Genomic DNA, 17,230 nt, shown 5'->3' on the forward strand with positions numbered 1-17,230 from the left:
ATGATATGTTTTGTCAATTACAACTTTGGCTTTTGAAATTCAATAGACAAAATGAAATCGAGATGAATCGTGTGAGTCATGGCACACAAAAAAACCCTGCGTAACTGAATGTTATGAACAGCTCAATGTTAGATCAATGTTTCCTTAGAGCAAATAACATGGCTTTGAAAAACACTGAGAAGTCCCAGTAAGTGTGTGTGCTCGTGCATGTGTGCATGTGTGCATGCGTGCGTACCCGTGTTTACCTACCCTCCCAGAGCAGAAAGCATGATCCTCCCCTCTCCCCCTCTGGATTGGTTTAGCAAAGTCCTTTTTCACAGCATGCACAATTTACACATGGCTGACGAAAAATATAAATTGCTACTCTGAAAAAGTAGGGCCCATGACAAATATAAGCAAGGAAATGTATGAAATAAATGGCTGGCAGCACTGTCACTTTAACACAGGAGGGTGAAAGATATGTCCTATGCAACAGGCCACCTAGAATGGGCAATACTTTATTGAAATGCAAACTGAGAGGAGGGAGCTGCTGCTGCTGTTTTGAGATGCATGAAAACAGCATGGAAGAGAGGGACCAGAGAGTGAGGGACCAGAGAGTGAGGGACCAGAGAGAGAAAGGGAATGTTTTTTTCCTCCCATTTGCATCTGAGCCTCAAAGCCTGTCTCCACAGCTGTCATACAGGGTGGCAGAGGCTGTTGTAAAACTGGTATTGATCAAGGGTATGAAATCATATTCCCAGTCTTCCCTTATGTGAAACACTGCCCATGGTGATTATGTTTTGCTGTGGATATACTGTATTTGTGTGCTGTTGGTCGTGACAACAAACTACAGTAGCAAACATTCAATGAAAGACATACATGCCACTTTAGACTTGCATTATCTGGTGAATGGTGACATTGGTAAAGTAGGACAAGAAACATGGAACATGAGCCCCTAGTTTCCTTACTCCATTGTTAAATGTCAAAGCTTTGTCTGCCTGTCTATGTATCTGGCCCTGGCTCTCTCTGCCTGCTACGTTTCCAGGTATTTAATATCTATAGATAGCCTTCCCTGATGACAGACTTTGAGTCTGCATGGAGAAAGAAAGAATGAAAAAATAGAAAGAATGAAAGTTAAGAAAGAAAGGAGGTAAGTGATTGGCGAGCGCTATTCAAAGAGTCTTCAGTGGACAGCTGCTTAGCTTGGATCTGTAGCGCCGTCGTTTCCTCTTAGGGTTGGATGGACGGACACTGCGGTCTGGTGCTGGGTACTAATGTGTCTGGCTGCCCTGCTACTGCACTCTGCTGCAACATGTGCTCTGTGTGATAATGCACTGTATAATAGAATGCTTAAATAACCTGTCATACAATAAGACATGTACTCTCCTGGGTTGGGTAGTAATGATTACGTAAGTTTTGCAGGGTGACAGTGCTGGTAAAAGGAGTTGAAGGAAATGGTGAATGATTAATTCAATATGCTGGTGTTGTGCAGAGATGTCTTAGGTCACAAGCATTTTCAGTTATCTTAATCGTGCGTTAGGAATTAGGCCACGTGGGTGTTGGTGCCGTGTACAGCCTACTGTTTCAAATCAAATCAAATGTATTTATATAGCCCTTCGTACATCAGCTGATATCTCAAAGTGCTGTACAGAAACCCAGCCTAAAACCCCAAACAGCAAGCAATGCAGGTGTAGAAGCACGGTGGCTCGGAAAAACTCCCTCCTTATGCCTCTTATACCTCATGTTTTATCTAACTTCTAGCCTACTCTCCAGTCCTGTTGCCACCAGTGGACTGTTTGGTTCATATTAATGAAGGGGCAGTATACCAATCATCATTTCTATACAATGAAGTACCATTAGGTACTTTCTTATCACAAGTGTCCCAATGTGAGAGAATAGGATGCTGCTCCAATTGATGCTCTCTCGCCTAACTCCATCCCTCATCCTATGATAGGGTTCTCGTTATTGCAACAGAGCAGTCATTTCTATCTATCACCCCTCTACTTCGGCATCGGCATGCTTAACATCAGCTCTGAACCTGCTGTAATTGGATGGGTGGTTGAAATATGTAAAGTGATTTGTGGCACACCAAGGAGGTATAAGAGGCATAAGAAGCTGAAATCTGCAATAGAGCCTGATACTCACAGTATTAATTACCTTCCTTATTTATCATACCAAGCCTCATCCTTGGACCTAATTAGGAATTCAAGATGCTATTTTTCTAGTTAATGAGGTTTAAGTCATGATAATGAATTGCATATCCCTGTCGAGCATTTGAAATAACTAAGAATGGAGGGTAAAGGCTTATCCTGCAGATATACTGTCGGTGTACTCGACATAGAGTTTCCTTTATTGGCAAGGGTCAGAGTTGAACCAGAGTGTGGACATGATGAACCAGGGTGTGGACATGATGAACCAGGGTGTGGACATGATGAACCAGGGTGTGGACATGATGAACCAAGATGTGGACATGATGAACCAGGGTGTGGACATGATGAACCAAGATGTGGACATGATGAACTGGGGTGTGGACATGATGAACCGGGGTGTGGACATGATGAACCGGGGTGTGGACATGATGAACCGAGGTGTGGACATGATGAACCGAGGTGTGGACATGATGAACCAAGATGTGGACATGAAGCTAGGGTTAGGGTTAGTGTTGAGACTAAGGTTAAGGTTGAACCAAGATGTGGACATGAAGCTAGGGTTAGGGTTAGGGTTGAGATTAAGGTTAAGGTGGAACAAAGATGTGGACATGAAGCTAGGGTTAGGGTTGAGACTAAGGTTAAGGTTGAACCAAGATGTGGACATGAAGCTAGGGTTAGGGTTAGGGTTGAGACTAAGGTTAAGGTTGAACCAAGATGTGGACATGAAGCTAGGGTTAGGGTTAGGGTTGAGACTAAGGTTAAGGTTGAACCAAGATGTGGACATGAAGCTAGGGTTAGGGTTAGGGTTGAGACTAAGGTTAAGGTTGAACCAAGATGTGGACATGAAGCTAGGGTTAGGGTTAGGGTTGAGACTAAGGTTAAGGTTGAACCAAGATGTGGACATGAAGCTAGGGTTAGAGTTAGGGTTGAGACTAAGGTTAAGGTTGAACCAAGATGTGGACATGAAGCTAGGGTTAGGGTTAGGGTTGAGACTAAGGTTAAGGTTGAACCAAGATGTGGACATGAAGCTAGGGTTAGGGTTAGGGTTGAGACTAAGGTTAAGGTTGAACCAAGATGTGGACATGAAGCTAGGGTTAGGGTTAGGGTTGAGACTAAGGTTAAGGTTGAACCAAGATGTGGACATGAAGCTAGGGTTAGGGTTAGGGTTGAGACTAAGGTTAAGGTTGAACCAAGATGTGGACATGAAGCTAGGGTTAGGGTTAGGGTTGAGACTAAGGTTAAGGTTGAACCAAGATGTGGACATGAAGCTAGGGTTAGAGTTAGGGTTGAGACTAAGGTTAAGGTTGAACCAAGATGTGGACATGAAGCTAGGGTTAGGGTTAGGGTTGAGACTAAGGTTAAGGTTGAACCAAGATGTGGACATGAAGCTAGGGTTAGGGTTAGGGTTGAGACTAAGGTTAAGGTTGAACCAAGATGTGGACATGAAGCTAGGGTTAGGGTTAGGGTTGAGACTAAGGTTAAGGTTGAACCAAGATGTGGACATGAAGCTAGGGTTAGGGTTAGGGTTGAGACTAAGGTTAAGGTTGAACCAAGATGTGGACATGAAGCTAGGGTTAGAGTTAAGGCTAAATGGTCACAAACACATTTTTTTTGCAAGAGATTAGGACCAGAAAAAAACAGCTGAAATGAAATGACTGTAATGACTGAGTTATTTTCTGGTGGTTACAGTTCAGCCTCGACACAGCATCAGATCCAGGGGGGGAGTCTTCCTTGATCATACCTAAGGGTCCTGATCTTGTCTCACTGAGATGTACAGCAGACTCACAACACTAATAGTTTAATACTGATTAGAGTTGACGCCGGCATCATGATAAATGAATGTTACTCAGAAAGAAATGTCAGACATCAAAATCCCATCAACTGGTAGGGTGGTGTGAAAGGTATTACCATTCATACTGCTTTGTGGCTTATCATATATTCTAAGAAAATGGTGGATGTGGATGTTGTGGCTAATGGTGGTCCACGGACGTACCGCAGGTGGATAATAACAGTTGGGAGTATCGTGGTATTAAGCAATTTTACGATTTTTTACTTTTCACAGTTCAAATTGTTTCAAATAATTATAGGCATTTAATTTGTTACCTTCACTGCTCTACTCTGGCCTTCTACCTGGTGCTGACTGTTCAAGCCATGAATGGTATTTTGTTTTTTTATTAGGATCCCCATTAGCACCATCTACTCTTCCTGGGTTCCACATAAAACATGATATAATACAGAACATTAATAGACAAGAACAGCTCAAGGACAGAGCTACTCACATTTAAAATGTCACACAGCCTACATTTCAGTACATACACACTAAATATCTAGGTCAAATAGGAGAGAGCCATTGTATTGTGAGCTATTGCCTTATCTGTTTATTGAAACCAGGTTTGCTGTGCACTTTAGCAATATGAGATGGGAGAGAGTTCCATGCAAACATGGCTCTATACAGTATAATATTGTATGTTTTCTTGCATTTGTTCTTGATGTGGGGACTGTGAAAAGATCCCTGGTAGCATGTCTGGTGTGGTAAGTGTGTATGTGTGTGTGTGTGTGTGTGTGTGTGTGTGTGTGTGTGTGTGTGTGTGTGTGTGTGTGTGTGTGTGTGTGTGTGTGTGTGTGTGTGTGTGTGTGTGTGTGTGTCAGAGCTGTGTGGAAGTTGACCATGCAAACACTATGGCATGATCATCCATCTATTGAACTATTTGTTGCATGTCTTTTTTTATTTTTAACTAAAATTGTATTTGGCTCGCTTAAAGCACTTTGAGATTGTATTGAGAAACGCTGTAAAAGTTGAATAAATTATTTGTTTTATCATTACAATTAACTAAATGTGACCACCAATATATTTTCTTTAAAAAAAATGCAGTGGCATCGCGAATGGTGGTCCTCAAGATCTTTTGACAGTGATTTGGTGGTCCCAGGATCTGAAAAGGTTGGGAACCACTGACATAGGCATGATACGTTCACTGAAAGGATTATCACTTTACTAAAATCAGATCTCATTAGGATTAGGATAAATAGTATTCTTCTAGCCTCCTTCCTCCTCATGCTGTTGTTGTGGAGAATGGCGAAACGTGAATAGAGGATGATCGCATTGAATGTGGAGGCTGTTTGACACTGTGTTGATGGATTGCTGTTTTCGTGTGACTCCAACATGCAAAACAAAACAATTCCCCTCCACTCTACACTTTGTGTGTGTGTGTGTGTGTGCGCATGTGTGCGTTCTTGGAGATCCCCCTACGCCAGCGGCCACTGAGCCTAGTGGGAGTGAAGTAGCATGGTTATTAATGCACGGAGATCCTCATACAGAGAGTTGGAAGCTGCTAACAGCTGGCAGAGGCAGAGCAGAAAGAGTGCTGGGTAATTAATTAAGCTGTAGGCCACCGAAATTCATTTTACACACACACATTGACCTCAAACCATAGCCCTTTGCACAATGCTGCTGCATGTACATTTTCAATTAACATGTTGTATAAACAACTATCTACAAGCACTAAGCCCACATGTGTCTTGTGTATTGAATTATTCATGGTTTCCAAGAGAGAAAATTGTAAGGAAATCGAATTGTAAAATCCAATATCGCTCCTATACTGAACATAACAAGGGTATTGCATGTCCAAAGTGTCCTGTATCCATACATGATTATTTTTCATCTAGTTGAACCAAAGACACAAAATAACTGAGAATATGTGGCCCAAATCCAAAATCCAAAATTGGCACATCACTAGTTTTTTTTTATCCTCCCCTGAAGGAGACCCCAAAGTCTGTTGTGGCATGTGGCAAATGCTATGAGAATAGTTTATAGACTGGGCATTAGTCTAGAAAGGTTCCCTACATCGCATAATGGAGCTGTATGGAGTGTTGGTCCTCTGGGGTCACACTGTGGCATGTATGGAGAATATTGTGCCAAAGTGGCCTTGGCAGGCTCCAGATGTAGCAGGGCCTGGAGCTCAGGCTGCATGCCACTTCCCATAAACACTGCAGGGAGGCTGGGATGAGACTGGTGAGAGCATGGCTTCCTGGCTCTAAGGAAGACCTGGGTTCAAATACTATTTGAAATCATTTCAAATATTGTATCTGTGCTTGATTAAGCTTGCCTGTTGCAATGGAACCAATACAAACGTCTCAAAAGTGCAAACCCCTCCCACCTGGCACTCCAGGCAGACCAAAGCAAATGCTCAAAGTATATGAAAGATTTCAAATAGTATTTTAACCCAAGCCTTCTCAGCGGAGAGGTCTGAGGGCAGGATGAGGGAAATGTAAGTTAAATAACGCGCCAGAAGGATGCATTATATAAGGCTATTAAATTGTCACTCTCTAGAACTCAGCAGAGAAGGATTCAAACAATGTTTGCGACAGCTGAAAATCCATTTTCCATGTTTGTTTCTGGCGAGGACGTAGCACTGTAGCCTGGTTGCCGTTTCTGTTCAGCTATTACATTCCACTCTTTTCCTCTCCTGTCTTCGGCAAATGAGTAGTACTGTACTAGTACACTGGCTGTTCTTTGTTACACAGCATGGGGGAAATATCTGTGCTCCTTCTCTTTCTCTCTCACTCTGTTTTACAGAGCGATACACAATGAAAAACATGTAGCTTGCAAGCAACGTTAAAATAGTGTAACCTACCTATAACCACGGCCTCTAACCTAAATATTATACTTTGACGTGTGTGGATTCAGTTCTGATTTCTTTATCACAACAAAAAAATAATGTATGTAATGTTTTTGTGTCCGTCAGTTAAAGTATTTATTTGCACAGAGAATTAAAATGATACTGGGAGTCTTCGTAACACAAACATGATGTTGATGTTGTATCTTCAGGGCTTTTAGGAAAGAACCATTCAGCCAAGTAGAGTTCAACACTGTCTGTGTTCAAGCCCTGCCAGCCGTAGTGTAGGTGAGAGCGAGTTGATGGGACCACCTCAGGCTTCTGTCTCCTTCCACCTCCTCTCTGTTGTCTCTCTTGACATCTCCACATGGAACTAAGCTTTAGGCCAACCACTCAACAGGATTCTTCCCATCTAAAGCACCAATCGTTCCTCCTCTTTGAAGAATGTACATAATTACAATACAATCACTCCAGATTAATTTAAGATGGCATGTGTTTCCCTCTACTGGATATAGATCACTGTTAAGTGCACACACACCACATGGGAAAATGGACTGTCTGACAGACAGCATTTTTGCATTTAAAATAAATATAACTTTGTACCTGGGGGCACACCCTTTTCATACACTTATATACTGTATAACCATATAATTTATATATAACCATATCACTATAGATGAATTGCATATGTTTGTTTTGAGCATATGGTTCAGTTTGTAAAGTAGTTCAAAACATGGGACAAAGCTTATGCATGAGTTAACTATGAGTTTGTAGAGATAAAGTGTGATTGAAAAACTAAATAAAACTTAGCAACAGTGGCAAGTGTTTACTTTTCAGTACTAATAAAATTAAATCAAAGTAATTTATATAGCCCTTCTTACGTCAGCTAATACAGTGGGGCAAAAAAGTATTTAGTCAGCCACCAATTGTGCAAGTTCTCCCACTTAAAAAGATGAGAGAGGCCTGTAATTTTCATCCTAGGTACACTTCTACTATGACAGACAAAATGAGAGAAAAAAAATCCAGAAAATCACATTGTAGGATTTTTTATGAATTTATTTGAAAATTATGGTGGAAAATAAGTATTTGGTCAATAACAAAAGTTGATCTCAATACTTTGTTATATACCCTTTGTTGGCAATGACAGAGGTCAAACGTTTTCTGTAAGTCTTCACAAGGTTTTCACACACGGTTGCTGGTATTTTGGCCCATTCCTCCATGCAGATCTCCTCTAGAGCAGTGATGTTTTGGGGCTGTTGCTGGGCAACATGGACTTTCAACTCCCTCCAAAGATTTTCTATGGGGTTAAGATCTGGAGACTGGCTAGGCCACTCCAGGACCTTGAAATGCTTCTTATGAAGCCACTCCTTCATTGCCCGGGCGGTGTGTTTGGGATCATTGTCATGCTGAAAGACCCAGCCACGTTTCATCTTCAATGCCCTTGCTGATGGAAGGAGGTTTTCACTCAAAATCTCACGATACATTGCCCCATTCATTCTTTCCTTTACACGGATCAGTCGTCCTTGTCCCTTTGCAGAAAAACAGCCCCAAAGCATGATGTCTCCACCCCCATGCTTCACAGTAGGTATGGTGTTCTTTGGATGCAACTCAGCATTCTTTGTCCTCCAAACACGACGAGTTGAGTTTTTACCAAAAAGTTATATTTTGGTTTCATCTGACCATATGACATTCTCCCAATCTTCTTCTGGATCATCCAAATGCTCTCTAGAAAACTTCAGACGGGCCTGGACATGTACTGTCTTAAGCTGGGGGACACGTCTGGCACTGCAGGATTTGAGTCCCTGGCGGCGTAGTGTGTTACTGATGGTAGGCTTTGTTACTTTGGTCCCAGCTTTTTGCAGGTCATTCACTAGGTCCCCCCGTGTGGTTCTGGGATTTTTGCTCACCGTTCTTGTGATCATTTTGACCCCACGGGGTGAGATCTTGCGTGGAGCCCCAGATCAAGGGAGATTATCAGTGGTCTTGTATGTCTTCCATTTCCTAATAATTGCTCCCACAGTTGATTTCTTCAAACCAAGCTGTTTACCTATTGCAGATTCAGTCTTCCCAGCCTGGTGCAGGTCTACAATTTTGTTTCTGATGTCCTTTGACAGCTCTTTGGTCTTGGCCATAGTGGAGTTTGGAGTGTGACTGTTTGAGGTTGTGGACAGGTGTCTTTTATACTGATAACAAGTTCAAACAGGTGCCATTATTACAGGTAACGAGTGGAGGACAGAGAAGCCTCTTAAAGAAGAAGTTACAGGTCTGTGAGAGCCAGAAATCTTGCTTGTTTGTAGGTGTCCAAATACATATTTTCCACCATAATTTGCAAATAAATTCATTAAAAATCCTACAATGTGATTTTCTGGATTTTGTTTCCTCATTTTGTCTGTCATCGTTGAAGTGTACCTATGATGAAAATTACAGGCCTCTCTCATCTTTTAAGTGGGAGAACTTGCACAATTGGTGGCTGACTAAATACTTTTTTGCCCCACTGTAGGTCTATATATATACACTATATATACAAAAGTATGTGAACACCCCTTCAAATTAGTGGATACAGCTATTTCAGCTACAACTGTTGCTGACAGGTGTATAAATTTGAGCACACAACCATGCAATCTTCATAGAAAAACATTGTCAGTAGAATGGCCTTTCTGAAGAGCTAAGTAGCATTCAACGTGGCACCGTCATAGGATGCCACCTTTCCAATCAAGTCAGTTCATCAAATTTCTGCCCTGCTAGGAGCTGCCCCGGTCAACTGTAAGTGCTGTTATTGTGAAGTGGAAACGTCTCGGAGCAACAATGGCTCAGCCGGGAAGTGCCGTTGCGTGTAGCACGTAAAAATCATCTGTCCTCGGTTGCAATACTCACTACCGAGTTCCAAACCGCCTCTGGAAGAAGCGTCAGCACAAGAACTGTTTGTTGAGAGCTTCATGAAATGGGTTTCCCTGGCTGAGCAGTCGCACACAAGCCTAAGATCACCATGCGCAATGCCAAGCGTTGGCTGGAGTGGTGTAAAGCTCGCAGCCGTTGGACTCTGGAGGAGTGGAAATGAGATCTCTGGAGTGATGAATCACGCTTCACCATCTGGCAGTCCGACGGATGATTCTGGATTGGGGCTACCTGCCCCAATGCATAGTGACAACTGTAAAGTTTAATGGAGGAGGAACAATCTGTCTGGGGCTGTTTTTCATGGTTCGGGCTAGACCTCTTAGTTCAGTGGTGAAAAAAGATCCCAACTTGAGTAAAAGTAAAGGTACCGTAATAGAAAATTACTCAAGTAAACGGGATAGTCACCCAGTAAAATATTACTTGAGTAAAAGTCTAAAAGTATTTGGTTTAAAATATACTCAAGTATCAAAGGTAAACATTTATTTCAAATTCCTTATATAAAGCAAACCAGATGGCACCATTTTCTTGTTTTTTTTTTACTTATTTACCGATAGCTTGGGGCATGCTCCAACACTCAGACATAATTTACTAATGAAGATTGTGTTTAGTGAGTCCGCCAGATCAGAGGCAGTAGGAATGTTCTCTTGATAAATGTGTGAATTAGACAATGTTCCTGTCCTGCTAAGCATAACAAAAATGTAACAAGGACTGTTGGGTGTACGAGAAAATGTATGGAGTAAAAACCAAATCATTTTCTTTAGGAATGGAGTGAAGTAAAAGTTTAAAAAAACATTGCAATTATCACAACACTGTAATATGGCTTTTCTACCCAGCCTGGCTTCCCCAATGATTTTATCCACGCACCACTACTGACAATCTATTCCTCTTTTGTGCGCTGTTGTTCACGCTCCTTGCACCGGATAAATACGGCACCTTGTGATTCATGTGACCCTTAGCTCAGCAAGCCACACTGTCCGTCTGCACCAAAGGTAAAACAGCCCACGGCACGTCTGAGATTGGAGCTCTGGCTGATGCTACATCCTATAAGTACAGCTGCAGGGTGGAGAGGAGGACACTACCTCCTCCTGATTCACTGGACATACATAATCATCTATTCAGGAATCCTACTTCCAGCTAGAGTTAGAGTGTGCTGGGCCTGGGCCTGGAAAGACTTCGGGCTCTATTCAATATGTAAAGCTGAAGTGTTACAGATTCCGCAATAGAAATGTACAGGTCATTTCCCATTCAGCCGACATGTGCAGCGTTTACCGTGAATTCAGCCTCCACTGAAGCAGGAACATTACCTTTAAAATCCAATCACACTGTAAAGCTGAATGTCCATGATGTGGATTGAATAGAGCCCTTAATGCTACCGGGAGGACTGTCAAGTACTACCCAATGAACTGTTGTTGGGTAACCAGTATCCTTGCAAAGCAGAAGTAATCACCAGTGTGATCGTCTCAAGTACAGGGAGACTTGGGATGATTTGTGCTGTTTTTGCAACACATTTCAAAATTGGCTCAAGGCAATTATACATATAGACCTACCAGTGTTCAAGGCTTTCAAAATGAATGTCTAATGTTTGGGATTAGGCGTTGTTTATGTTTATATAGGACATCATGTGAGTTGCATTTATCCGTGATCAGCATGTAAAGAGTCACAACCTTCCATTTGACTATGCCTACCATTTATTCTGATTAGAGGCCCTGTTTACCCCTACAGCACAACACATTCCTTTGGCAAGGAAACAACTGATCTACAGCCACTTGTGATCTCAATTACCTGTGGTAACACCAGTCACTTTGAACTTATGGCATGTCACTGGCTTCAATGATTGGCCCAACGGTCTACAGCCAATGGCCTTCCTGCCACCAATTCATGACCCGTCAACCCCAATACTGCTACCAATCCAACAGCCACACAACACATAACACAGAACAAATGCCCTGGTGTCACAGTCAATCCAGACATCCCATTCTGTTCTCAAAACACCGGCATCCTGTTTATCCTGGAATGAGGATAAGGAAAACTATGGTATTCAGGATTGACAAGGCTTTTACACTTTCCCCTGATCCAGAAAAATAAGGATTGTATGCTTTGTACAATATCAACTAACCAGGATTCACGTTTGGTTGAATTTGTAATCTCTCTTAAATGCTTGTCTGAAACGTGTGTTTGTTAGAGGGTATTGTGCCAACATCCCAAGTGATTGATTCTTCAGTGGGAGAATGTAATTATGGTCTGTACCATCACAAAGCTCATAGAACAGCAACACTGACGTCTCAGAGGAGATTTCATAAGGTCATTATTTGGTAGCTAGGGCTCTCAAGCTCAGCAAACAGAGTCTCCTTCATTATTGTTTAGACATTTTTGGGGGACAGACATGCAACTGAACCACTCAGCATTTACAGTCCTATCCCAGTCCCATCTCATCTGTGTATCTGTTTATCTATGTACAAGGCCATCTCTTAAATGGCTTTTTGTGTTGTTTTAAATGGCTCTCGGTGTAGTTTTTACTCTGAAGGACTAGAGCTACTAATATGACATCCATGTTGTGTTATTCCTCCGTCATTGCTTTATGATTCAAGCAGCTAGACTAATTAGCTGCTTTCAGTGCCGGCACAATCAATCTTTTCAGGAAAGCTTATGAGCAGAGACATCTAAACAACAAAGACTCACGAAAGAGCAGTAACTCCAATCAGGCGTTCAGCTTTCTCCAAATAAATCTCACTAAAGTGGATATTTGACATGGAAAAGAACAGAACCTAATGAGCATGTAGCCTACAGCATGTTGTGCTTTATTACATTGACCCAATACATTTTTTAAATGAACACTGAACATTTACTTTAAGTATAAAAAAAATGCTGTAGGAGGATGTATAAAACAATTGAAGTGGTGCACCGTTTCTTCGGAACCAGTCTTGATTGCTGCTTCAGTAGGCATCAGGACATGAACATGGAATTTTATATTGTAGTATGAATAATTGTCCTGACATTGACAGCATGTTGAATACCAGCAGCAGCTAACATGCTTTAGCACTACTATGACATTACAAATTTAACAGCCACTGAGGAGCTGCACGCTCAATTACATTTATGTCATTTAGCAGACAGTCTTATCCAGAGCAATTAGGGTTAAGTGCCTTGCTCAAGGCACATCAAAATATGTTTCACTTAGTCAGCTTGGGGATTCAAACCAGCAACCTTTCAGTTACTGCCCCAATGCTCTTTAACACTAGGCTACCTGCCACCCCAGTTAAAAGCACAGGCACAGTTCTCTGTGGAAAGCCTTGACAAGATTCACTATACAGCGTGGGAATGCTTCTCTCTTTATATCATATGAACCATATGACCGGTAGTCCACTTCCCATTCAGCCTAATTTCATAGAGATTGTAATCATCCAAACCAGAAGGAGGAGAATAGTTTGTTGGTAAATAACAACACCTCAGCATTGAAGTTACTGGGGGTCATAGTTCTGTCAGATCCTGCAAACTGTCGCTCGAAATGACTAAACACTCAATCTAGCCAGGTGGGCTTGGACTTTTGCAGCAAAACATCTGTGCACAAAAGGCAAACGCAACACAGTGCAATGTGCATGCTAGCTAGCTAATGGGTGTTTAGTCCGAGCTTATTAGAAATGAATGCCTTTGTCAAATTAAGGCCCCACAGACACCACACGCACCATAACCTTTTCTAAAGCGGTAAGAAAAATATGACAATCTTTCTCCATGACTATTTACTAAGAAGATAAACACACACCATTCTACATATACTGAACAAAAATATAAAAGCAACATGGGAAGTGTTGGTCCCATTTTTCATGAGCTGAAATAAAATATTACAGAAATGTTCTATATGCACAAAAAAAACATATTTATTTCAAATTTGGTTCACAAATTTCAATTGAATGATTTCTGTAAATCAGTCAAATCTTTGAAATTGTTACATGTTGCGTTTCTATTTTTGTTCAGTGTAGAATATAGTTATATTGCCCAAGCCCTCCTCCCTATCCCCTTCCAGTTAAACCTGAGATCTGTGATAGGTGAAACAGCGCCACTGGCAGCCCCATGCACATTTGTTATTGATTTTGTTTTGAGGAAATAAGCATCCAGCAGTGTGGTCAAAAACATTGCAGTACATACTCTGCTGTTCTATCGCGTGTGCGATGTCCTATGATGCCCTATGATGTCCTATGATGTCCTATGATGCCCTATAATGCACTATGCTGCCCTATGATGTCCTAGGATGTCCTATGATGCCCAATGATGCCCTATGATGTCCTATGATGTCCAATGATGCCCTATGATGTCATATGATGCCCTATGATGTCATAAGATGCCATATGATGCCCTATGAAGTCATATGATGACCTATAATGTCCTATGATGCCCTATGAAGCCCTACGATGACCTATGATGTCCGAGGTAAAATAAATTGTTTGTTGTTTGAAGTAACATCTTTGTTGTTGTAATATCTTATCAAACACACGTGGAGTACCGCAAATATCCACACAAAGGCTATATAAAGACAATAAACCTCATGAAATTTGACTCACAAGGTCAGACTTACATTCACACAGCTGAAAGGAGGAACAAAGCAGAAGTCGAATAGGGTGTTGTCGTTGAGAAGCCAACTCACCAATCACGTGAATAGAGGTCCTTCCAGGCCGTGTCACATGGTGCTGCTGTAGCTGTATGGTCTCATAAAAGGTGGCCTGGCACAGCTGGATGGACCTCCCACTGACCCAGAGGACCAGGCACAGCAGCCAGGACATGACAGGACACATCTGCTATAGAAGGGAGAGAGCACAGTCAATGTCATAGGTCATCATGTCACACACACAGGGACACACACACGCAAGCACAAAGGCATTTATGACCGCATGAAAGCACACACACACACACAGAAAAAGATGTCCTGGTACACTGACCCAGCTGAACTTCCACATAATCGCCATAACAAGCAGTGTATCATTAAGCGTGATTATCAACTGCTCATTTGTAATCTTTTTTATTCCTGCCCTATCTCGTCCCTGAGCCACAGCGCAGCAGCAATTGTGGAATGGCCCCTGGGGACGTTTTCCATGCAGCTGAGTTTTCCTCTGACAGGCTGACTCCCTCTTCAATTCCTGACTCTCTCTCTCTCTTGCTCTCTTCTTGCCTGCCTTTAAACCAAAAATTGAAATAAAAAAAGACAACATTTCTCTCCTGGCTCGCAGGCAGTTAGCTGCCAACTCTTTTCTATGGATGGCTTTTGGATATCACAAGGCTGTGACAGTGACAGAACTGTAATGGGAATCCAAAGACATGTAATGTCTCTCAAAAGCTGTTTATATAAGGCACATGCAGATCCCAGGTTAAGGTTAGGGTTGGTTTCAGAATGATTCAATATTTGAAACAATTGCCTCTGTCAAGAGACCTTGACATCAACAAACGTAGAGGTGATAGCATTAAATTGTGATTCTATTGAACAGAGTACAGAATTATCCAATTTTAGTCACGCTTGTGAAAGCGAAATAGCTTTTGGTCCGGTGCCTTTGTCGGGTAATACGATTTTTTATTAGATTCCATTTCAGTGCCTTTTTTTTCTTAGTTATAAACAAAATAATTACCTCTGTCAACAAACTAGAAGGGTTGTCTGCAAGCAGTGTTTCTGTTCAACAAATTACAAAATAATACATTTTCAAGGAGCATGTCAAAGGCAAATTAGCTTTTAAGATTTTGTTTTAGATTAGGTGTCAAACGATTTTGCACAGCCTTTTCTCTGAATGCAGTCTACCGTGTCTGCGTGAAATTTTAGCAGAGTTTTTTCTTCTAGCTAAAAGGATTGGGTTTCAAGAATGGTACTTCCGTGAGGTAATTTCTTCCAGCAGCTCATCTTAGACATTACAGTCTCCGTGATCTAGAGAACCTTACCTTTGTAAAAAAAAAGTGGCGAAGTCAGCAAACCATATTACATTTCTATGAGTTATTTTTGATGCTCTCTATTAAATGTGTTCATGTACTCATGTGTGTTCATGTAAGTACTGTAAATAACATAAAAGGTTGAGAAAATGTCAGTACATTTGATCCTTCATGCATTATGTATTTGAACAGGCTCTATGTAACCTGCAATTATTTGCCATTGACATTTGGTATAAATGATCCTTGGAAAAAGAGAGGAAAATTAAATCCACAACATAAAATAAACAGTAAATATTGAGTAAACAAAGCAATGTTACTACAAATAAAGTGTGTGATAGAAACAGAGCACCGTACCTCTAAGGAATTTGCTTAATGCGGTACATATGTGCAAACACACTTAAATCTTTGTGAACATGTTAAACAAGTGATGCTGATTTTATAAAACTGTCTCCATTCATTCATTTGAATTCACTTAGGTGAATGTGTATTTCTACTTCCCTCCATACAGTAAACATGTCTCTCTCTCTCTTCTTTAAACAGTAAGTCTCTTACCTAAGTATTCTAACACGTTGTTTTAAATCCATCCATCTTGAGGCTGATGTGGAATCCCCATCCAACTCCGTCCTTGATTTAGGTTGAGACTCCCAAACTCCTTTGACTCGTCACACGACTCTTCCTTCCTTTTCTTCACTTCGTCTGAGGACAACCAACAGCGTTGAGCACAGTGACTGAAAGCTGACAGCTGAGCCAGTCAGAAACAACAGATTTAGAGCCTTGCCATTTCCACCTTTGAAATATCACTGGCTTCCCTTGAGGAGACCCTGGCACTGACACAGAATAGATTTGGCTTTTCGCGTTTACAGGCACATAAGGAGCAATCCTTAATTTACTGCTGTAGAATCTCCCCTCTCGCGTTCTCGCTTTCTCTCTCTCTCTCTCTCTCTCGCTTTCTCCATCTGCATCCTCCTCCCATTGAGAGGCAGCCTCTGAGCACACGCTCTTGCTCTGTCCCCTTCAGCGAGCACTAAGTAATGAGTGTTCCTCTACAGCCCGGCTGAGTGTAAAGACTGTATCACATTTCTTAAAGCAAGACTGCCCCACTATCAAACTGGAACTGCATGCTACTGTAGGGTACTGTATGAACAAACCATGATAATCAGCCTCTCACAGTTGCAAATCAGCACAGGTGGTCTTACATAAGAAAACCCACTTGAGAACCTACAGACACTCAGATTTCCCCAGTAATGTTTAATGGATTTTTGTCAACATTTCATTTCTCCCCTCACTATAGATATACATAACACCCTGTGGTTCATGGTAATCTGACATGCAATTGCATGCAGTCTAACTACTTTTACTGTACATTTGATACACTCGAGTCTGTTGATGACATGGAAACTGCAGATAATACATATTCATCACCAAATAGACACCTATTAGAAATAAGACGTTTGAAGAAGAGAGTTGAAACCAACCTTCTGCTGAAGGGTAATTTACTAGAAGGTTTTGTTCATAGACTGGACTGCTGAGGGGGATATTCAAATACCGAAGTCGAGTTCATCAGTCATGTGATGGAGGTTTAATGGCTACCTTAGGAAGTAAGGGAGAGGTAAGTGTCATTACAGGGAGTAAGTCAGCCCTGATCAGTATGTGTGGGAGACGGAAAGGCTGAGAGAAGCTGTCCTCCCT

At 41.6% G+C, this 17,230-nt stretch overlaps 1 protein-coding gene across 1 annotated transcript in view; it reads right to left on the reverse strand.

The window, feature by feature from the left end:
• Positions 1-16,548, reverse strand: part of LOC135527561 (chemokine-like protein TAFA-1) — a 28,211-nt gene extending 11,663 nt beyond the window's left edge. The window contains exons 1-2 of the mRNA XM_064956055.1: positions 16,094-16,548; positions 14,277-14,427 (exon numbers count right to left, since the gene is read on the reverse strand). Of these exons, the coding sequence (XP_064812127.1) occupies positions 14,277-14,424 (148 nt within the window). The 5' untranslated portion in view covers positions 14,425-14,427; positions 16,094-16,548. The remainder of the gene's footprint in view (positions 1-14,276; positions 14,428-16,093) is intronic.
• Between the last annotated feature and the right edge of the window lie 682 nt (positions 16,549-17,230).

Source organism: Oncorhynchus masou, chromosome 33 (genome assembly GCF_036934945.1).
Source record: "Oncorhynchus masou masou isolate Uvic2021 chromosome 33, UVic_Omas_1.1, whole genome shotgun sequence".
In the NCBI taxonomy this organism is placed as follows: Eukaryota; Metazoa; Chordata; class Actinopteri; order Salmoniformes; family Salmonidae; genus Oncorhynchus; species Oncorhynchus masou.